This window comes from Syngnathus floridae, chromosome 2 (assembly GCF_059516105.1).
Source record: "Syngnathus floridae isolate MCC-2025c chromosome 2, RoL_Sflo_1.0, whole genome shotgun sequence".
NCBI lineage: Eukaryota > Metazoa > Chordata > Actinopteri > Syngnathiformes > Syngnathidae > Syngnathus > Syngnathus floridae.
Window position 1 is genome coordinate 15,603,874 of NC_142414.1, and position 23,394 is coordinate 15,627,267.

Genomic DNA, 23,394 nt, shown 5'->3' on the forward strand with positions numbered 1-23,394 from the left:
CGCACACCGGGCCATAGAGACGGAACCCCCATACTGTGACTTTGATTCTTCTGCCTAGTGCCAAACTAATCCTCCCTGCTTCAAAAAACAATAATTAAAGTCATTAGCAAGTTAGAGCGTCTGTTTTCTGCTGCAACCACAACCGTTACCTTTTCACAATCCTGTGCTAAGATTATGTGAGTTGCTCATGTATAGTGAAGGGTTTCAAAAAACCCGAAGTGTATCAATGGAGATCTTTCTTTAATCCTATTATGAATAATAGAATAATAGATACACATGTGAATCATCAGCAAAGTCGTCCATATGCTTCATTCTGACTTCCAATCTAGGTCGGCTGTGATGTTCAGATTTTTTTCCTCATTGGATCAACCCCAGAGTGTGTGTAGTGTAGTTTCTATTAACATCACCATGGTTACAGCATGAGGTGACATGAAAGCACCAGAGGGAAGACGTCACCAGGCAACACACACGCTATACAATTGTGCAACAGAGGGTGTTTATTACCATCATTATGTTGTTTCTTATACATACTTATATCTGGACCACATATATCGTATTTACAAAGTATGTATTGTGCGAGGTGATGCTAGTTAACATGCTGCAAAAGCTTAAAAAAAGAGGCAACAAAAAGCATTACAAAGACAAACATAAAAAAAGTTTTCCCCAAAGCTTCACTGACAATTTTTTTTTATAGCAGTACATTACGCATCAATCACAAAGAGCAGCAGTTATTTACCGACTGTATCAATGTTGTTAAATGAATTTACACTTTTTACATTTGACCATTTTACTGTAAATTGTGCCCTTACAGTTCAACTTTTTTGTTTAATATTTAAAACTATATGAAGACCCAACATGTAACCAACCGATGGATTGACGAGGCGTCGTAATAAGAAAAAAGGCAAAGCTTCTTTTAATTTACCAGTTAGTTTAGTGAGTGGCCAAAGGGACAATGGTATAAAATCCAAGTGTCATTTGTTCTTTCCAGTTTTGATTTGGCATGGAGAATCCGAAACACAAGTGACTGGTTATTTTTCTTGTCATTTAATCAAACACAAAAAGAACAAAGGATACACAAGATTGTTAAGAATACAAGCGATGGGAATGAGTTTCCTCGGCGGGGTGTTTGCCCATCGCAGGCTCAGCCAGGGTAGAAAATGTCGCAGTCGTGCCACACGGTGCGGCTTGTGTTTGCAATTTATCAGCCAAAGACAACAAGGGGGAACCAAAGTCTTCTCACTCCCCAAGTAGAGGAGAGACAGTGGGGGAAATACTTGCAGGTAAAAACAAGAACAAACAGGGAAGCAGTCACTCAGTCATGCAGCCTGTCTTGATCGGGAGTGAGCTGGCAAACGTAAACACGGTGGAGTTTATCCATTCCTATTTCCTCCGGTGTAAAGCTCATGAAAGCTGACACAAAAGTCTTGGTTCAGTGTAAGCTGTTTTGGGAGCCTCCAAGGGCTGACGGTGAGCTTACAAACACCACAAATATATGTACTTCTTAATGGAAAGCACGGAGCCGCAATGTAAGCTGCAGCATCTACAAGTACACGCTGCCACAATGTCATACACAGGATTTTGATAAGAACCACTCCAAAAAAAATTTGGCTTTTTAGTGAAATTTTAGGATGAACTTAGAATACAACCTCATCTTTATAGATTACTTCATTTGACCCTCTCTAAACGTTTAATGCAGCTCCTACTGGACAATGGTCCGGTATTTTTTTGTGTGCAAAACTTGGTGTTCGCTAACAAAAAGCAAAATGGCAACATCACAGGAAGATTTTGATCCCAACCAATCCTGGGTGAAGTTGAATTTGTATGAAAAAGTGTTTTGAGATCAAGAGATCAAGACACCCATCATCTGATCAGTAGGACCTCGCCATTGTGTGGCTTCCAGTGGGAGGTTGCAACGCAGATACGGAAACACGGGGAGAGATGCCGAAAGGCATAAATTGCAAATGGATTGCTTGATTGGTGGAACAAACTATTGTGAATTTTGCTGTTCGGCCTCTTGTTAGTGAACATCAAGTTGTATAGCATAATTGGACCTCAGCCATTACGTCCAAATGAAACCTACAATCCGATCCCTGGGCTTTGGATCCCTCCTCGGGTTGGCTTGCGACCAGCCCAGAGTGTACTTCTATCACTGCTAGCCTAATGAGTTGAAGCGCTATAGAAAATTTATGTCATGAACGTCGATGCGTATGTTTATCTTGGCCCGCTGACAGAAAGGTCTTTAAGCCAGCGTTTTCCCTCTAAGCTGGCATAGTGCCAGACAGACTCTAGCAATTTACTTTTTCTTCAATTACGTTTTCGATATTGTAATCCTGTGGGTCAAACTGAACAGCTTGAATAAATGGTGTGTTTCATCTAGTTTGGGCCCAGGTATCGATTCATTGTGCAATGCGATGTAAACGTCAGTGATCCACACATCCGTATTATTTCTCTAAATATTACAAAACCAAAACATTTGGATTTTAGTATCCCAGTTATGAAACTGATTGGATTACATAACGCACACTTGTCTCAATGGTGAGAGTCAAAAACACTCATCACCCATAGAAGTGGAGTGCTGGAGAAAATAGAAAATATTTAGTGCTTACTTTATGATTGATTTAACATAAATTGGTCAAGTACAGTTCTCTAACTTTGCTTTTGGGAAAACAGATATTTAAATAGAATGTATCTATATAGTATGTAGATATTTCCAAAGTGAAGGAAACGATTAATGCATTGATTTTTTTTTTCCCCCTTCCATTTATCATAAATACAGTGTTCCAAGTTATTCTGCATGTTTCATGTTTCTTGATAGTTTCCCGGAGGAGCCTAATCAAAGAATTTATATACAGGAATTTACAACACTGTTTTGAACTGAAAAAATAAATGGTGTTGTCAATAAAATCTTGCAATTATAGCAGCTAATAACAGTTGAGAAGATACCGAGCAATTAAGAACATCATGTATAAAGGCTCAGTAGATCCTATTTTATGTTTGCTGAGAAATAATTGATACGGTTGAATGTTTACTGACAAGAAGGAAAACCACAATTCACAATGCATTGTTGCATCATAAAAAAGTGCATGCGCTGTACACGGGAAAACAACGACCACACCAGTTTCAGACAAAAGCATGCTCCACTGAAAAAAAAAAAAAGAGGTAAAAATGGCTTTTCACTTCACCAGCTGGGTCTTCTTCACCTAGAGGGACCTGACTCCTACTCTACCTCAACTAGCGAATCTCCTAAACAAAACGGTGAAAATAAAGTGAACAACTACAGTCATTGCAAGACTGAGCGGCTATTGTGTTGACATTGCGGGACTGTTTCATAAGCATTGTGAGGACTTAAGTATTGAGATCTGCCAGATTGGGAATAATGATTGTCTATTTTTTTCTGTTTCCTGAAATTATCTTCAAACATGTATAACAAATGTCTGAATTCACTTTACAGGTTATTTGAATGGAAAAAACAACAACACTTTTTGCAACTGAAACTGATGAATCATAGCGTACTAGCAAAGTAAGCAGCAAAATAGAAGATAGTGCATCCATCATCCATTTTCGATACCAGTTTAGAGTCACGCTTGAGGCGATCTAACCTGATTTACGGCGAGAGGCTTCATGCATCCCGATCACTGAGCATAGTATCTTATATGAAATTCTAGAGTGGTGTTTCTTGACCGCACAGGTCAAGTTTCTTGGACTTTTGCCCTAACTGATTGAAGTTAATCCTCGAAGTCCACAATCACTTTTCACACCTAGTGTGTTGGCTTGAGCGGAATAAAGATATTAGAAAATGATTGTAAATAGAATCTCCTAGAAAGAAGAGTGGAATCTTGATAGAAAAGAATAGTGGGAACATCTTTGGTCAGCTAAAGTGATCATCTCGTCATCATCTATTCATCCGTCTATCCTGTCCACTGCATTCATTCCGACAATGTCCATTGTTCATTCATTCATTCATTCATTCATTCATTCATTCATTCATTCATTCATTCATTCATTCATTCATTCATTCATTCATTCATTCATTCATTCATTCATCCACAATCCATGTCGTTCCTCTCTGTATTTTACACTCATTCAAATATAACCCTCCATCATTTTACCAATACGTATGTCCTTCTTGCTCCCCCCACAGCAGATTTGATGAATCATTTTGGGGGCTTGTGGGCTTAATTTTCTTTTATTTGCAACATAAAAATCTCCACGTCTTTCAAATACCTCCATCCATCCATCCATCCATCCATTCCGACCGACCCTCTCGTCTTTCCCTGTAGCCTTCCAACTCATCTTGTGCCAATGTTTTTATATTGGCACAGCAGTAGGTTCTTGAAAGTCTTTTTGAAGGTGGCGTTGCACAGAGCGTAACAAGCCGGGTTGATGGTGGAGTTGACGTAGCACAGCCAATAGCCGATGGCCCACACGGTGTCGGGAACGCACGACTGGCAGAAGGTGGAGATCAGCACCATCACGTTGTACGGGGTCCAAGTAATGATGAAAGCCAGCAAGATGGCAAAGATAGTTTTGGTCACCTAAGAGGAGAGCAGAGGTCATGAAATAAAATGTGAGTAAAGAAGGCTTTCAATCATTTCTACTCCCCAGGCGAGCAGTGTTGGTCTCACTTAATGGGCTAGAGGGAAGTACGAAGAAAGCTTTGCAGTTCATTCCAGTGAACACTATCAAAGGCTGCTTGTTTGCAGAGCTACCAGATAAAACTTAAAGAAATAGAAATGTATTTCATGAGATGTCAAGTTTAAAGCAACTTTCAAACTTCCAGGATATTTTGCCAGTCCACTGCTCATATACAGACATAAAACACATCAAGAGAATTGTTCGTCTCATATACAAGATACTTTTGCCTTAAATTGGAGGATCTTTTAGGCAGGCATTTTCGCGCCAAATTATATTACTGACAGAAAAAAATGTTGTTGTTTTTTTACTTGTAGCATGGGGATACGTTTTTTCACTTTTTCCACAAAGCAGCATTTCTTGGGGTGGGGGCAGTTGCATGAGGCAGAAGATAATTGTCTGTTCGTGTATGCATACATGACCTCTCCTACAGAGAATTATTCAGACACATCTTACACAAGCCATAAAATCGAAATTGAACTGTCACCTCGTGTGCACATTTTTTTGAAATTATATCTTTCATTATTCTTCTAAGTGCTTCTCTTGATTGCTTTTGTACAAAAAGGTTCAACTTTTTCTTTCGACCCTGCCTGTGGCTGATGGTGTGGTAGCAATATTAACATTATTACTTTTGTGCCAGCACCCTGAATACTAAAGCTGGCAATCATTTAGTATTTCACTCTGTTCTGTTATCAGCCGTAAAATATTTGACCTCATTAGTGGCCAATGCAATTTCAACCCCCCCCCCCCCCCAACATACTTTCTTTTCCCTGGCGGCCATTTGTCGTTTTCGCTTGACTTGACTCCGAGCGATGCTCGCAAACTTCCTAGCGACTGTCCTGGGGCGGCTGATCGGGATCGAACGTCTCTCGACTCCCTCCACGGGCGGAACGATCTCGATTGCTGTGATGCATTCATCCCCTGCTTGCTTGGTAACGATCTTTATCTTGGACCACCTTGAAGTGGCATTGATTTTGGATATGGAAGGATTTGTTGGACTTGCTGGAACTGGGTTAGAATTAGTTGGAGCCTGGTGGAAAACAAGAACAAGAAATGTTTCTTTGCAACTTTGTCTTTAGGGACTATCTCTACCAGATTTCTACAGTTTGAGACTAACATTTGGACAATGAAAATCTAAGCTGGTTTTGAAATGGCTAAAGCAGCTTTGCCTGATTTGTAGGACACCGTGGTAAAGATAGAACACCATTTAAAAAAAAAAAAACGAAAGAAAACAGCAAGAAGCAAAAATGTAAATGCTTACCTCAGGTATCGTATCACTGTTGGCCTTTGGTTCTGTCGGGGGAATAAAAGCTGTGGACGAATCATTGGAGCTCTCCTTTTCCTCCTAGATGAGATAGACACAAAGATATATCGAAGGCGAGTTGGCCAGACAGATTTCTACTGCACAAGTTGTCTAATGTGCACGTGACTGACAGTCAAAGCTAACAATTGAAGCACTTCTACACTTTACTAAGAGCCATGGCATGACCACTCACACAGTTTGCTGTTTGAAGTAACAGGTTGTAGTTGGCGCTAATACTTGTTGACATCTGTCAAACACGTTCAATAAAAGGAAGTAGCAGTAGAGGAAGGCTCCCGAACCGGAATGCTAACGTTGCAGAGAACTTTCCCGAGAATACATTTTGACTCCTTGCTAGATGGCACTTAATCCCTCTCCTGCAAGAGACAGCACAACTCAACCTATCACTAATTTCCACCCAACAAAATGTCAAGTAACACCCAAACATGACAAACACCAAAGCCGACAGCAACAAACAACACGGCCAAGCCTGTTAAAAGGCTCCGCTGATCAAGAGAAATGACTAAATGTGAATATTTGTGTCCAGATAGTCTGCTGCTGGGTGATTTTGCAAAAGGGTTTGTCACCTGTGCACATTAGAGCAGCGGTGACAGAGAAAATACAATATTTCAACAACATAAGCTTGTCCACAAGCAGAGACTGACATTGCGTAACTTTTGAAATAATTATATATCACAACAACAGATAACACGTGCACCTCATAGCCTACTTTTTGGTGTATTTTTGTATGTTAGTTTTGGGGGGTGGGGGTTGATGATACCGGAAGAGTTGCTTGATGTGAGGAATTTTGTGACTCATTATATTGATGTGAAAGTTAACCCAGATGAACGCAATAAAGGGGAACAAAGGGTGCCGTGGTATTTTGATACAAAATTTGGGGACATTAATTTACAAACTACTTACAGCTAAAGTCAGGATGAAAGTTCTATTCATAACGCTGATGAATATGAAAATTATATTTTCAGCAAATAGTACTCCATTTCTGCTCCTTGATAGGGTTTAATTTGTGAAACATATGCTGCAGCTTCTGCTTTTTGCAGGGGCGAATATATTCTTGAGGGATCCATGGCCAAAAGCCACCACCAAATTCTGAAAAATTCTGGTGACCAGTCTAGTGCACACCAATCAGTTGGGACAGAAACAAATGAGCGTGTTAGTATGAATCCGTTGTAGGCAAGATCCGCATGGCTACCCAGATGAAATGAGATGACCGTTACAAATATGTATCACATTTGTACAAAATAAAAACAATCAAGTTTGTTATTGTTAGGATTAGTGGGATTCATTATAACACCACCACAGATGCGGCCCCGGGTGCAGCAGCCAATTATTATTATAGCAGGGCATAATGATGTCTAATGAGGACAAGTGGAATAGAAAATGGATAGCTGGACAAAAACAGGCAGAATAACCACAAAGCACAACAATAAAAATAAAAACCTACTTTCACAAACTCTCTGATCATACCAAGACAAAATTTAGACTGCTGATCTCATCTGGTCGACCAATATGAAGGCGTGTAAGGACAATTCTAACCCCTGCTTCTCGAGTGCCATGCAGCCGAGGTTCATGGCTGGTGAGGCCATTTACTATGACAAGTAAATGATGAAATTTACACATTTATGAGCCAAAGAGTGTGACGTATTTGCCCTTCAATGAGCAGCCGGCCAACAACAGACATTAAACGCTCCTGTTCCGCTCTGCTTTCATCACATAGCCATTTTCACCCTCCTCTACTGACTTATTTCTCTCCCTAATTTCATATCATTGATTCCGATTGGTGTGTCTTACTATTTTTTTTTCTGTTAGCCGTTTTGCAATTTCTTTCCACTAACATGTAAAGTGTCTTAAAGCGTTCTACAAATAGGTAAGCGATAGACAGACAGACAAACCTGTGTCGTGAGCGCAGGACTGGGTTGGGCGGGTGGCTGTTGCCCATCTGGTTTGGCTGCACCCACCCTGCCGTTCTTCACAGCCTCATCAACAGTGGTTGTTGAGTCCAAACTAAGCTTGGGGGTCATGCGGGGACTGTTCTGAGGACTGGTTTCATTGTTGTTGTTCTGCTTGAGGATGTGGCTCTTAGTCACGCTTGGCGCTCTGGAAAATATGCAGTATGATGAATAAATACAGACAAATATTCGAAGACATTTCATCAAATTTGAAGTTTACTTTGAGCCTTTTTTCTCCTTCTTGTCGGGTTTATGTTTGGAAACCCTGCTCCTGGATGCCAGAGAGATGTGAATGTACAGCACGGTCATAATTATGACTGGAAGATAGAAAGCCGCTATAGCTGTGCCAAATGTCACCGCAGGGTTCGACAGGAACTGTGCAGAGACACAAAGGCATAGTTTTCACCCTGTGGAAATGCAATAAACCTTTTCTTGTAAAGGGTTATAGTCAAAGAGATGCATAAGATACCCTATGAGAGACATTGACGAAAAACATAATCTCTTTGCTTTGGGAAATAACCTTACAATTATTACTAAGAAATTTAATGAAAAAAAAGTCCATAATACGCCATGTTTCAATGTCAAAATCTTTACCGGATCTCAAGAGTTCCAAGCCACTGCTGGTAAATCGGTGCTTAGGAGATGTAACAGTAGCACCTGGATTTGATTGTATTTGTGGCAGAAGTCATCCAAGTCGGACATTGCTTTGCTTTTATATAGAATAAGAAAATCTGTTTTTATTCTTTTCTAGTATTATTTAGACATTTTCTAGGACTAATTAGGACTGTAAGATTAATTCGTGCAGGTGTTAGGATTTGATCTGTGTGTGCAGTCATTTGCCGAGAAGCGCTCCAGAAGATTTCATACAGTTCACAGCCTCCTGAGGACTTCACCATCTGCACTTTGCATTCACGCTTGTTTGGAGTTGTGATGTACAGATTTAATTAGAGGCAATTTCATAGCCTCCAAAAGAGAGAAACTTTGTACCTGAATGTAACACTCTCCAGGTGGCACTGTCCTCTGCCCAACGATGAATTGCCAGAACAAGATGGCAGGGGCCCAAAGGATGAAGGATAAGATCCAGGCAGCCGCGATCATCAACCCCGCCATCTTAGTGGTCCTTCTCGTGGGGTATGAGAGGGGCTTGGTCACGCAGAAGTAGCGATCAAAACTGATAATCAACAGGTTCATCACTGACGCGTTGGACACTACGTAATCTAAAGCAAGCCACAGGTCGCAGACCACGGGCCCGAGGGGCCAGTATCCCACAATGATGTAAACGGTGTATAAATTCATGCTGAACACACCAATGATCAGGTCGGCGCATGCCAACGAGAACAAAAAATAGTTGTTGACAGTTTGTAAGTGGCGGTTGACTTTGATGGACAGCATGACTAAAATGTTCCCTGTGACGGTAACGAGGCTCAGCGAGCCAGTAACCAGGGCGATAAAAAACATTTCCACCGCCTTGTATGGACTTGTAGCTCCCGTGTTGTCGTCTGCCGTCGAGCAGAATATCGAATCATTCGTGGACACATTGCACGATGCGTTGGCCAGCAGGTCGCTGGACTTGTTGAATGAGGATCCTGGAGCAAGAGAGAAACCAAGATCGTCCGTTAAACATAAAGACCATAACATGAGGCTTTTCGAGAAAACATAGATAGCAGACACCACGATAAATAATGGAGAAACCTATACTTAGCCACATGCTGTAAAATTCTTTGTGCTCTTTTAATAATGCACTAAAATGCCAGAAGATGGTGCCAGATCCCTGGCTAATAGGAAAGTAGTAATTGGTGTCATTGAAGTATCTTGAAGTGACAGATTCAGACTTGAACCAGGGGCTCTTTGATTGTGTTCTTAGAAACATTTCTATTCGAGTGAGACACCTGGCCAACCATTAAGAAAAGGAAGATTGATTACACGTAATCCGTATGGCAGTAATATTTAGAGCAACAGGCCACCAACGAAGTTTAGTGTAGTTTCACGCAATACTTGCCATCCGGCAATGATGTCACTAAAGAAAAGTGGGAGTTAAATTCATTTCAATTCAATTTTGTTTGAAGCTAAACACAAAAAAATGCAAGAGACCATTATTACATTAACTAAAAGTAAATAACATTCAATATTTGGTGACAAAAACCTTACTTGCAATAATCAAGCTCGCGACCCCAAGGACTTTGCTAGACTGTTGCTTTCTTCATTTGAAATGCTTTTCCAGCCTTTGTTGCAACCTCTTTCAATTGGATTCGCATAACTGACATGCAGAATGCCACACAAGGGATGATGATGATATGTGCAACGGGTTAGCAGCTGTTTAAAGATGCACAACCTCAGCAGGCTCAAACGGTGTTGCAGCATCGCTTAATTTTTTATTGTGTGATGGTTAATGTTATTATTCATACAACTAAAGGCAACACATACAAGGAAAGCTCATATAAACCAGTGCACCAGTGCAGGAAAAAAACACTAAATGAAAAAAATAAATATATTCACTTGGCGCTTTGAAGTAAAAGCAAGTAGCAATACACAGTGTACCATTTTTTTTTTTTTCCCTGGAACATGCTGACTCAAGTTATTCCAAGCAATTTAACAATGAGACTGGTTTCCCATGATAACATTCAGCCAATGCTTGAAAAGTGCCGAACAAAGTCAGCAGGAGATGGCAAGCAGAGGGTAATGCGGGTTGGGGGAGAGTGGTCGGGGACTACTTTTATAAACACGGACTCCATTTTTTTCATTATATTTCTTAATACATATTCAGGAGAATTATTCAGTAGTGCATCATGTTCCGGTTTTCTGTGGTTGTTGTTGTTAATGTATGTGAGGATGTATGATTTAACAATGCCTCGATCACTCGCGATAGATTAGGTGGAAAAGAGTTTCAGAAAGAAGTCAAATTCCAAAGCATTAGTGTGAATGCTTTTCTCAGCAATTCCGCCATCACGCACAAGAAGGAAACTCATGCATGCATTATCTTTACTGCACAGTCGCTGGAAACAAAAAACCTCTGTTTGCACTCTCTAAAAGTCAAACTGACATTCCAAGTTCTGTATGCAAATGATGCAGTCAGCAATTTACTGAATGCGACAATTACTGCTCAGCATAGTTCAACATATTGCAGAAGAAGTCGCTCTGAAGTGTCCTCCTCTCCCCGTTTGTTTGTTCTTTGCCTAACGAAAAGACAAAGAACAGACTGTGCAAGTCGTTTGGGACAGGTTTTTTTTGTTCTCGAGTGCTATTGTTGTCAATCACTTCCTTTCATTAATATTCCCAGCAGTATTAGGGGGAGAATTTTAATACAGAGGAACATGTTCAGGCATAAATGATCAATGAATGCAAATAATAAAGAGACTGCACATACCCTGCCAAATTTGAATGAGTGAAAAATCACTACAAATATCAAATTTGATTTAAAAATGGTCAAAAATAAAAAAAACGTTTTCTCTGCTTTCAAATGTTAAGGGTGTGTCCTCTGAATATTTTCCGGTGCTGTTTTTGGGTTGTACACAAAGATTGCTAACTATGTGAAGTCATTCGTGAAATTAATTTAAAATGAATGAAAATTGAAAATTTACGCACTGTTTAAATCAACAACTACAAATTTTAAATGTTAGCTGTGCTTTCAATAAGATGAATGACTTTTCTAATTGAATATGTTTTTTGATGAAAGATGCAGGGACATGGGGTCGTAATGAAACATGTATGCCAGAGACTGCCTCTGTAGTGCTTGAACTCTATTACATACTTCAGAGACCTTCCCTTGGGTGTTCATTTTTTTATATTTCAGTCCACAGCTATGCAAGCATGTGCTGGTACATTTGGCAAAGATGACACCATAATTGCCACTCGCCATAAACATCATTGTATTGTTGCATTGTACAATAGCCTCAGGAATTCAAAATAACACTTTCCCTGAAAAAAAATGAATTTCCGCATGTTGGACGAGCTATGTTGAGGTCCAATCTATTGAGAAAAGATCATCTGAGATGTTCCTAGCTTTTTGTTGCCACATGGTGATAGTTTAACCTCTGCATTCAGACACTATAGCATATCGCTCCATTAAGACATTTTTATTCATTCTAAGACAAACAGCTCCTGAAATTCACATTTTTTGACACAGGCTGCTTTTGGTAAATAGTCTTACACTTGTATGGCATTTTTATACCTGCTAAGGCCCTGAAAGTGCTTTACACTTCATTTCCATTCCATTCACCTACGCAACTAAGGGTTCAGTATTTTGCTCAAGGATGCTTCACAATGGCTGGGGATCGAACCCAGAACCTCTATCACCGATCCACGGCAACCCTTTAATCTTCCCTACAATTAACAGCACCTTTTCATTCAGAACAGTTATTCCTGGAGCAAAATATTAGCCCATTGTTGTTTGCACAACAGCTGAGATTTATGTAAATGAGATGATGTTGCAATAGATGTAACCACAAAGCACCTTCAGTGTGAGCCGCAGTAGGAAAAGAGCGGTGATAACTGTGCTGCTTGAGTAAAATATATATATATGTTTTTTTTTTGTTTTTTTTATCAAGCCGGCATACCGTTTTTTTGGCAAATGGCTTTTTTTTTTAATTCATATTGGCAGTAAATTGACCACAATATTGATAACCATGTCAACACAGACGTTTACCTTGTGTCGAGGTGCAGAACTATTGCAACAGTTGATTTTTTGGGGGAGCATAAATACACATATTTATGTTGTAAGTTACTAGAACCATAGCAACATTTTAATTTCACATCCCAAAAGAGAGAGTGTCTCCGCCTAATGATGAATGTTGATCCATTTACCCTCCATGGAGTTGGGCCTTCAGCACCTCCCAAGAAAGATTATCTCTTGCTTGTCACTTTGAAATGCATCAATGGGCCAGTGAAAGAGCTGCCTGCTGCTGTTGCTGTCGCTGCTGCTGGAGATTAGGTTGACTGAACAACTGAGACTGGAGCATACAAAAAATGAGCTGGGAATTATTTGTCTGTTGGCATGGGATACAGGAAAGCTCTATATCCGTTGTCGCCATGTTGTGGTTGGGTCATGAGATTCATTTCGAAATAAAAAAATGCAGCCACAACAAATTGACTTTATTAGAAATTAGGAATATGTATCACATATGTGCAAGTCATAAGAGTGTTCAACTTTATATTTCAAGCAAGTCCCAATTTGCTGCAGCAAAGCTCAAGCAAGTCAAGTCAGGGTCTCACTAAATTTGAAGGAAATGTCTTTCACTTTAATGTCTCTCAATGAAATGAATAACTAACATGAAGATGTTTGAGCAGCTATTGATTAACTAAACTGTGAATTTAATGTAGCTTATCTGTCTCGGGTCAGTTTTATAGCGATGAGGTTGGATGTCATAGTTGTTATGGCTCACCTTTAGGAATAGGGATTCATTCATGGGAATTTAATCATCCCTGGGCCGCCTTGACACAGTAAAGTTTTCATTTTATAGAAGCCTTTTACCGTAGAGACACCTGTGCAATAATCATCCTGTCTAATTAGCATCTTGTGAGGTGGATGGATTATCTCGGCAGAGGAGAAATGCTCACTAGCACACATTTAGACAGATTTGCAAAGACTTGAGAGAGACACAACTTCTGTGCTGATAGGATAAGTCTCAGATCTTTGAGTTCAGCTCATGAAAAATGAGAACATAGACCAAAAGTGACGCATTTGTATTTTTGTTCAGCGCATTACTAGAAACATGTTCCCAACCGTTGGCTCCACACTTGAAGAAGAGCAAGCTTACACTTTCTATGAATTATACAAAAGCAAAAGCCTTACTGCTGATTTCAACACGGTAGTCTGACGTGTCTTGAATGAGAGCAGCACAGCGTTAGGAACACGGAGATGTCTTCTGAGCAATGTTTGTGGAGAACCAAAAGATTGACTGTCGGAAGTCATTTCTATACATGCAAAATGGAAAATGGGCCACGAAAATGAGTTTTGCCCTGTGGGAGAAGGGGGAGTCACTGGAACCAAGATCCATTACAATGGCCATACAGTGGTTGACAACACCAGAAAACTGTAATAGAATTGATTGCCACGGTTTCATCCATAACAGCGGGGTTTCCCTCTCTTCCAGCCAAGGCTTGTCATTAGAAAAATGATCCAGTGGTAACTTGACTTACAGCTTTCATTTGACCAACCACATCAGGGTTGTCCCTCCCTTGGTCTTCCATGGGGGGGGGGGGGGGTTACACATTTTGTGTCTATTTGCGCAAATGCGTAGTAGATGCGGATCTGCGCAATGATTGCAATTCAGGGTATTTATAGTTCAGATTATAATTCAGATCAACTGAATATGGTGTTGGAATTGAGTTTCTGAAGCCACATTAGAGCTAAAGGCCTTAAGGGACTGCTTGCAATCCTCTGCATTGGCCATGATGCAAACCCAAACTGAAAGAATTATACAGCAAAAAGCTCTGAAAGCACTTTTTGTTTTGCTCATTGGCTAAAGAACCATAAAGGACAGCCTTACGAATCACATGGACAATGTTTGGTTCAGTTGTGTTGGGCTTTCAAAAAAGAATGCCAAAAATGACAAAGAGCAGAAAAACAAATCCCTTCAAGCATTTTGTATCAAAGTAGAAAGCTGTCACAAAGATGGGACCAATGCTCGCTTCAAGATTAGCAGTTCTTTTTTTTTAAATGCATGCTCAAGCAAGATTATAATTATTCAAAATTAACTTGCTTTGATTAATAATCCCGAAAGAGACGGCGCTCAGTTGAAAAGGCAAAAGAAAGATTAAACAGTTTGGATTGGACACTTTTAGATATGAATCGCGAGAGCTCTTGCTTCATCGGTCAAATATTTTGTTCACTGAACAGTGCTTTTCAAACTTTTTCTACCAAGCACTAACTAAAAAAAATACCTAGTTGCCCAAGTACCGCCACCATCAGCAACTTTAAATACAGTAAGCCTAAGTGGGTTCATTACTAAAGTTTATATTATGCAGTTTTAACATTTTAAAACTGCATGTCAACAAATGACTTAATAATCATAAAAATATTTATACTATGGCAATAATATAATATGTATAATTCATATATTTTGCTGTATACTTTTTGCTTGTCTAGTATAATGATTCAATTAAAATGTAACATACAAGTTAAATAAAAAATGTACCAAAACGAATTCAAGGTCAGACAAACAACTGGCAGTCCCTACAGCTATTTTGAAGACTTTATTTTTCTCAGTCCCAAAACTCTTATGCATTCTGAAATATGGGATTTTTTTCCCTCTTCAAGATCAAAGATGAGATCATGACGATGAAAGAAAATATGTGGGGGATGGGCTTTCAAACTGTCATACATTAATCATTATAATCTTTTTAGTTCACTTTATCTTTAGGCAAGCTCAGTTTCACATTTCACACATTCTTATTTTTTTGTAAGTAAGTACAATACTTTGAAGAACAAATAAGAATTTGAAGAGTATGGATTTTTCATATACAGAGAAGTCATCAAGGAGGGTCAGATTTTACCCCGAGCTCTCCCTCTTTCTTGAAGACGCGGGTCCCCCAGCATCTGCTTCACTCCAGCAGAGCACATCATAGCATTACCAATCCATATTGCACAGTGTGACGCCAACGCTGCCCTATGTGGATCGTGTGCATGCTTTAAAATTAGATGTTCTCCTTGATATGTTCACAATGAGGTTTCTCTTCCATACTATTATCAACTCCATTAATGTTACTTTATGGTTTGCCCAGCCAATTGCTTAGATAAACAAGCGTTCACACTCTCACTTACAGACAAACTGGAGCTTTTTCCCTAATGAAGTGGCCTGTGATTAGGTACACCACACTTCAATAGGTACACTACACGAGGTAAAAAAAAAAAGAATAAATAAATAAATAAGAAAGTGTAGCGAACAATTTGGTGAATGATTCTTTTGAACAAATCTTTTGAGTGAACCAATTCTAAAGATTCTGAACCGAAATGCACATCACTAGTACAAAAGAGTGCAGACGGCTAAGGCCTGCCAGGTCAAAATAGCGGACTGGTTAGTGCCATGGGCTCTTGATCGGTTAGACCTCGGTTCAGTCCCAGGTGTGAGCATTAACCAGAATGTGCTTTTAGAATTGGAACCTCGCTTTGTATGCATATGCATGCAAATACAAAAGTATTTATGTGTAAATACACAAGGTTGGCGGAGCAAACCAATGGATCACAGCCACTACCGAGGGGGCGGGGTGAAATCTAGTACAACTATTAGGGCTAGGGTTAGAGCTAGGGTTAGGGTTAACAATGGGCTAAAGCCAGGTCGAAATAGCTAACTGCTTAGTGACATGGGCTTCCGACCTGTAAGAACCCGGTTCGAGCCCAGGGGTGACCATGTGTCTGAATGTCCTTTTACAACTGAAGGCTTGCTTTGTACACACATATAAGTGTACACACATGCAAACAAGGTTGGGGACCACTGAGTTATACTATTCGTGTGAGCTGCTCCATAAAACCATATACATAGTATGTACCGTGCCTTGGAAATGTTGGAAAACATAATGGAATGCGGCCCCCGAGGACTAGAGCTCTACACCTTTGACCATGATATTTCCCTAATAAAGTGGCCTGTTATTAGGTACACTTGAAAATGGCGGTGTACCTAATGGAGTGTCCGTTTGATTCCCTCGTTAAGTGCAGGTGCGTGAAAACTTTTAGCTCCTTTTGACCGTGAAAGAAGCTAAAAGTTTTCACGCACCTGCGCTTAACGAGGGTCACTTGGAAAACATGTTGGAACGCGGCCCCGAGGACTAGAGCTTGACACCTGTGACCTTTGACCATGATATTCCCCTAATAAAGTGGTCTGCTATTAGGTACACTTGAAAATGGCGGTGTACCTAATGGAGTGTCCGTTTGATTCCCTCGTTAAGTGCAGGTGCGTGAAAACTTTTAGCTCCTTTTGTTATGAGGCACAATTGAAAATGGCGGTGTACCTAATGGAGTGTCAGATCAAACAGCGAATCAGGAGGTGGGGGTGAGGGCGTGTGTGGCACTTTTCACTTAAGCTTTTTCCCTAATGAAGTGGCCTGTGATTAGGTACACCTCATGGACACTAGGATAGGTGCACTACACGAGGTAAAGAAAAGAAAAACAAGGTTGTACCGGGAATTGAACTCGGGTTGCTGGGTTGAGAGTCCAGTGCACTAACCACCACACTAAGTAACCCTCGTACGAATTGCATGGAAGGCACGGTACATATATGTTTGTATGGAGCAGCTCGCGCGAATAGTATATATAGAGCAGTGGTCCCCAACCTTGTTTGCACATGTGTACACGTGTGTGTACGAAGCTAGGCTTCAGTTGTAAAAGAACGATCAGATACATGTTCATCCCTGGATTTGAACCAGCTTCTTACAGGTCAGAAGCCCATGTCACTAACCAGTCGGCTACTTCAACCTGGCTCTAGAACATTGTTAACCCTAACCCTACCTCTAACAATCGGAAACTACTGATACACGCTACTCTAAATAAACTATGTCAAATAACTATAACATAAATAACAAGTTTATCGAATCATCTGTATCACTCCAAATCATTAAATATCCCGACTCCGGAAGTCAGTGAATGGAACTCATTGTCTAAATTTGACTAAAATAGAGGTTAAGTAAAAACAAATAAAAAAATTTGTATTTTATAAGTATTTTTTGCAGGGAGTGTGAGTTTTTTTTTTTTGCCACTTTGGGTGTCAGGTACCACAAACAAATATTGTGCAGTGCAGATGCAATCAAAATTTACAGCTGATGACCATTTTCTGCATGCGGCAAAATGAGTCTGTAGGTTTTAATTAAATTAATGATGGGTATGGCAATGAATAAAATATCAGCCGTGTAAGCATAATTTTATCCTCAAACTTAACATTCCAGCGCAGCAATCTAGTTCTTCAACAACATCTGCAGCTAAAGCATTCCCACACAGGGAAATCGATGAAGATTAGCAAATTACATGTGACGTGAACAGCGGCATTCTCGGAAATGAGGTCATTCCAGCATGAAACAGGATGGAAGATCACCTCATAACTACAGGTGGGCAGAGGTGATGGCAACGCTCTTGCTTTCACATGAGGCATGCACATGTGTTGGCGAAGGAAATGACCTAATCCTTGTCCTCATTTTCAATCGTGGTCGTTTGAGAGAGCTTATTTGGCTGGAGCAGAACAATGATGCCTCTGGTGCCATTTTTATCTTGGTCGTCATTACATTTGCCTTTGAAAAACAATGACTAATTTGAACTACATTTTGCATTTTCAAATCGAATGAAACTATATTTCTTGGTTTATTTTCATCTTTGTAAATTTATAACATGCTTGCACAAGCTTTCAGGGTTTATTTAATTTATTTTGGGATTACTGCAGCCTTTGAGAAGAAAGAAGGATGAACAATTAATTGGGAAATGAAGTTTACTTTGTTACATAATAATCTAACCTTTTTTTAACCATAACTTTTTTGGTCTTGCACTGCTCCATATATTAAAATAAAATTAAAACGAAATTAAAATAATGCATTTGTAATAAAAAATATATTAATTATAAAAAAGTGAAACTAAAAAACAAAAGTTAAATGATGCATTTTTAAAGAAATAATAGTAATCAAAAAACTCAAACTAAAAAACAAAAGTCAAAGTGCCATGAAAACTAACCACTGTACAATGAAAAATCTAAGATATTCATAACCCTTGGCTGTATTGTAATGGCTTCAACAATGGATATTTGGACACACACTAGAAGAACCCGAAATGAAGTCACCATGCTGCACAAACTGTATAATTTTCTTACCTTCTATTTGATTCATTTATTCATACATGTTTTGATAATGTACAATTTTACAGAGTGGTAGTTTCCCCTTTAAAAACACATTTCATTTTTTTTGGAGGGGTGCTCATGGGAGACAGTTACAATATTTTCATGTATTTTATTGGGGAAAGATGATGACGTTTTGAGATGTGAGTGCGGTCACAGAAGGAATTAAACTAGTATCGCTAAGGCGCCACGTGTGTTTACTTGCATGAAAAGATTAAAAATGCTGCTTTAACTGTAATCTTTTTTTCCCTCTGTTTTCCTCTCTGTGCTGAACAATTTATTACCCGCTCCTATAAGCAATATAAGCTCTTTTTGAATTATTCATTAATGATTATTAATTTGCAGCATCCCTCACATGCCTTGTTATACTCTACATTGGTTATTTATTTGCTCCATTTGCCCATTTACTTCTTTGACGGCTTAAGCAAATGTTACACCCTCTGACATTTTAATCGGCTTGCAACGCCTTGGCGTCCTTATTGGCTAAACAACCCCAGTAAACAGAGTATATTCCCCTCCACGGTTACAGCATTTTCCATATTTGTGTTCCCCAGCACATCTCCCACAATTTTGTTTGCCTCTACAAACAGTCACTATGCCCATATTCAAGAGCATCAACTGCAGAGGTTGATCCCATAGCACATATATCCTAGATATTAGTCCAATTTCCATCAAACGTTATCATAAGTGACAAGCTTTACTCTCCATTCCTTGTAAGTGTCAAATCTCATTCACCTATGCTCTCTTCACAATCACCTTTATTCGATCAGCTGTCAGACCTGTGGATATTCCCGAGATAATTATACAAAATATCCTAGGCTTGAAATTTGCTTTTCTTCCTTGCAGCTAATCGATAATCCTCAAATTTGCAACCCTGTGCTTTCCACCTTGGCTGCCAACCTTTGTATTGCTTACCTTGAGATACTGGATAGTAGTTTAAATTGTGGTGTGACCATGCTTGTAAAACACTCATATTACAAATTATCTTTCCATATTAAAATGAATGGAAATGGCATTAATTTGTTCCATCAACAGATTTTTTTTTGTTGGGGGGACCTACAATCCCCCACTTGTTCATGTAAACATTTGCTTATTGCATTTTTTTTAATTCCCATGGCAGTCAGGCTGTGCCCCTAATCTCAGCAAAGAGCGGAGGTCCTCTGCACTACTGTGTGTGTGTGTGTGCGTGCGTGCGTGCGTGTGTGTGCATGTGTGTGCGTGCACGCGTGTTAATTTACATTTTATGAAACATCTTCTCTCATTCTTCTCATGTTGTTCTTTTATGGCATTTTATTATGTTTTAAAAATTATTTTTCAGTGCTATTTGGGCGGTTTTGTGCGAGGGGAACTGATTATTGTCATTTCAAATAATTTCCATGGGGAGAGTTGATAGGATATAAGAGTAAATTGAGTCATGATCTTGTATTAAACTCATAAATCAAAGTTTCACTGTATTTTTTATGTGTGTTGTAAATTCTCTTCCAGCACCTGGATTAATTGCGCCCTCCTTAGTTTGCTATCAAATATGAAATTCATTTTGCCACAAGGCTTCAAGAGGCCAAGGAAACAGTAACAAAGTGTGTGCCACGCACCTGAGTGTGCGTGTTCGGTTGTTTGGTTGGTGAGGGGGGATGACTAAAACTGAATAACGACAGGAAAAATGTGGGTGTTGCAACACCCACATCCCCCACAGTTGCTACACAACATAACCCCGATGTAACAAATGTCAGAGCAACTCAATTCAAATGTTTTGCTAGATAACCAAGATGGGAGTAAAGTATGAACAAAATCATTACCATCCATCCATCCATCCATCCATCCATCCATCCATCCATCCATCCATCCATCCATCCATCCATCCATCCATCCATCCATCCATCCATCCATCCATCCATCCATCCATCCATCCATCCATCCATCCATCCATCCATCCATCCATCCATCCATCCATCCATCCATCCATCCATCCATCCATCCATTTTGAAGACCGCTTATCCTGTTCAGAGTCGCTGAAGCTGATCCCACCTGTCCTTGAGCATGAGGTGAGGTACACCCTGGACCAGTTGTCAGCCACTCACGGGGAATATACACACAAGCAACCATTTATACTCACATTCACGCCAATGGGCAATTTGAGAGTCTTCAATGAAGCTTCCGGAATGTAGGTCGGGGGACCTGGAAAGAACATGCAAATTCCATACAGGAAGGCCAAAGCCCGTATTTGAATCCTAGATCTCAGAACTGTGAGGCATGTGTGCTAACCACTTGTCCACTGTGCTGCATATCGCTATGCCTTCGGACAATGCAAACGACACGTCTACCAAAATGTTAGAAGATCAACCAGAGCCAGACCTCCTTATTAATCCCACAACTGGGATGTGTTCTTATCAGGAACAAAGATGAAAATGGAATAAAATTAGGAACAAGTGAAGTAGGAGCTGAGGGAGGGCGAGGATAGGGAGGAGTGCATTCGTTGTGCTGGGGGAGGAGAAAGAATGTGGAGAACATTTTTCATCATCCCTTTCATGTGTTGCCTCAAGTCGTGTTTCCCAACCTCTATGAAGCCAAGTCATATGTTTTCCAAGCATGGCGTAGAGAGATGAACCAAATCTCCAATCGCCAAGGCTTACATTGCCATGTTTGAGTGCAGTTGCGCTGTCGACAAATATAGAGCGTTCAATGTTTCCAAGAGGTCACAAAAAAAGGGGAAATCAGAAGATCTCCAAATTAATGTTTGACTTGTGCCTCAATTTCAGACAATTTTTTACAGTGGACCTCGGCATACGTACTTGCGGTTTGGTACTTACATATTCACTGATTTTTAATTTTTTCCTGTTTTGGGGGGGACTTTCAACAGGAAAGCCCCATGCGACCCTCCCTCAAGATTTTCATGGAAATTGCAAATTTACTGTATTTTAGCATTTCCTCCAATGCATTTAAACGGGCATCACTAACAGATTTCTTGTCGACTCTGCGATATTCATACTTGCTGACATAAATGTGCTTGGAGGTTTTGTAATTTTAATGTTATTAGTTGAACTCACCCGTGTTTCTTCTCTCTTCACATAGTGGAACAGAACTAGTGTTAGCAGTAGCCACAGTTTTTCTCAGTCCGGAAAAAGTAATTCATAATCCACAGTTGGAAACCATGCTAATATTAGATTTTGTTATGTAGCACGCAGTAAACTCATATGACGGGATTTGATTAGAGGCCCAAACTTTGGAGTTGAAAGGGCATGTTGCTGTTCTGCTACTTGTCTTTGAGTAGTGTGCTTTTCGGTTTCGATACTGTATGTGTACATAACAGTAAACCAAAATATCAATGAGGGGGAACTAATCCTGTTTTATTCACTGCAAAATTCAGCTATTGGTTGTTTTTTACTCAGATCATGGTTATTTCTAACATAAAAATATTGCTTTGGCGCCATTTTGTGGCATCGACAGGCAATTACTAACCTTTGTAGGTCAGTGTTGGCACAAAAATCAGAGTTTCGCTTTTTGTGGCAGGGATTTATCCCTACTCGGGTAGCGGGGAAAATCCCATACAGTATATTTAAATAATTTCAGCCACCTAGTGAAAAAAACATTGGATTGTTCTGCCTGTCCCTATAAGTCACTGGTTTAGATAAAGAAATACAGATTATGCTTAAGTAAACAAAATAAAATAAATTCAGAATGATGAAGTAGATCAGGATAATGGAATTGACACATCCGAGGATCTCTTATGACACAATGGTTAAGAATCATTAGAGACGACTCCAACTACCCTTCCGTTTAGGCAAAGAGAAAGACCAGAACTTCACTGAGAATGAGTGAAAAATCAGTTATACAATAATCACAATATACGACTCTGTCTGTCCGTCCTGGTTTTTTTTTTTTTTGGTTTTTTTTTGTGCTGAACTTGCCAGTGAAGTATGCCTTTGGTTTAACAACGTTAAATATGTTGGGCTTGTAGTTTGCAACGGTACTGTGCAATTTTCCTACATCGCAAAGACACTTGTCAATGTTTTAGATACCTCAATGAATAACATGAATAGAATTATCGTGGACAAGGTGATTATTTGACGCATCTTTCGTATCATATGATTATATTTCGCAAGGGGTCCGTGGCTCCGATACGTGCACGACTATAGAAGAAAATGGCACGCGTGCAACAACAATGACAACATTTGGACCACTTGTCATCATTGGACCACACTGAAGAGTTAAAGGGCAGAATTTGAAATGTTTCAGACTCACCATTGAAGTTCCAGAGGGGCAGAAGCCCTCCAACTCCATCACTGATGTTACTCATGTCGCATCTCCGGCTGTTAGTTCCACAGTTCTTCCTCCTTGCTTCTCACTAAGCTTCTTTCTCGGAGCCAAATGAATCAGCCAGCCTGTTTGTTTTCGACACCACCTTAATTGTGCGCGTCGGTCTTAGTCTTCACAGACAGCTGACCCGATTGAGCGCGCGTACCTGTCATGATTCATCTTAGTGTGCGTGACATCTACGACAGCAATCGATGGAATAACCGAGTGCTGGTAAACATTAACTAAGTAAAAATAATATTTTTTTAAATTTGACGCACAGGATGTGTGGACGGGTTCCTCACTGAGCGGATGCGCAGGAGCGGAGCGCCGCGCGCGAGGAGAGAGAAGGGCGTGTGACGTCACGTGCCACCTTCTTCACCTTTTGGATTTGTGA

At 39.9% G+C, this 23,394-nt stretch overlaps 1 protein-coding gene across 1 annotated transcript; it reads right to left on the reverse strand.

The window, feature by feature from the left end:
* Positions 1–479: 479 nt before the first annotated feature.
* Positions 480–23,327, reverse strand: chrm4a (cholinergic receptor, muscarinic 4a). The gene is made up of 7 exons (XM_088369330.1): positions 22,947–23,327; positions 8,890–9,488; positions 8,123–8,277; positions 7,846–8,050; positions 5,894–5,977; positions 5,393–5,662; positions 480–4,535 (listed from the first exon to the last, which is right to left on the reverse strand). The coding sequence occupies exons 1-7, from the start codon at positions 22,999–23,001 to the stop codon at positions 4,290–4,292; spliced, it is 1,614 nt and encodes a 537-aa protein (XP_088225456.1). The 5' UTR covers positions 23,002–23,327; the 3' UTR covers positions 480–4,289.
* Between the last annotated feature and the right edge of the window lie 67 nt (positions 23,328–23,394).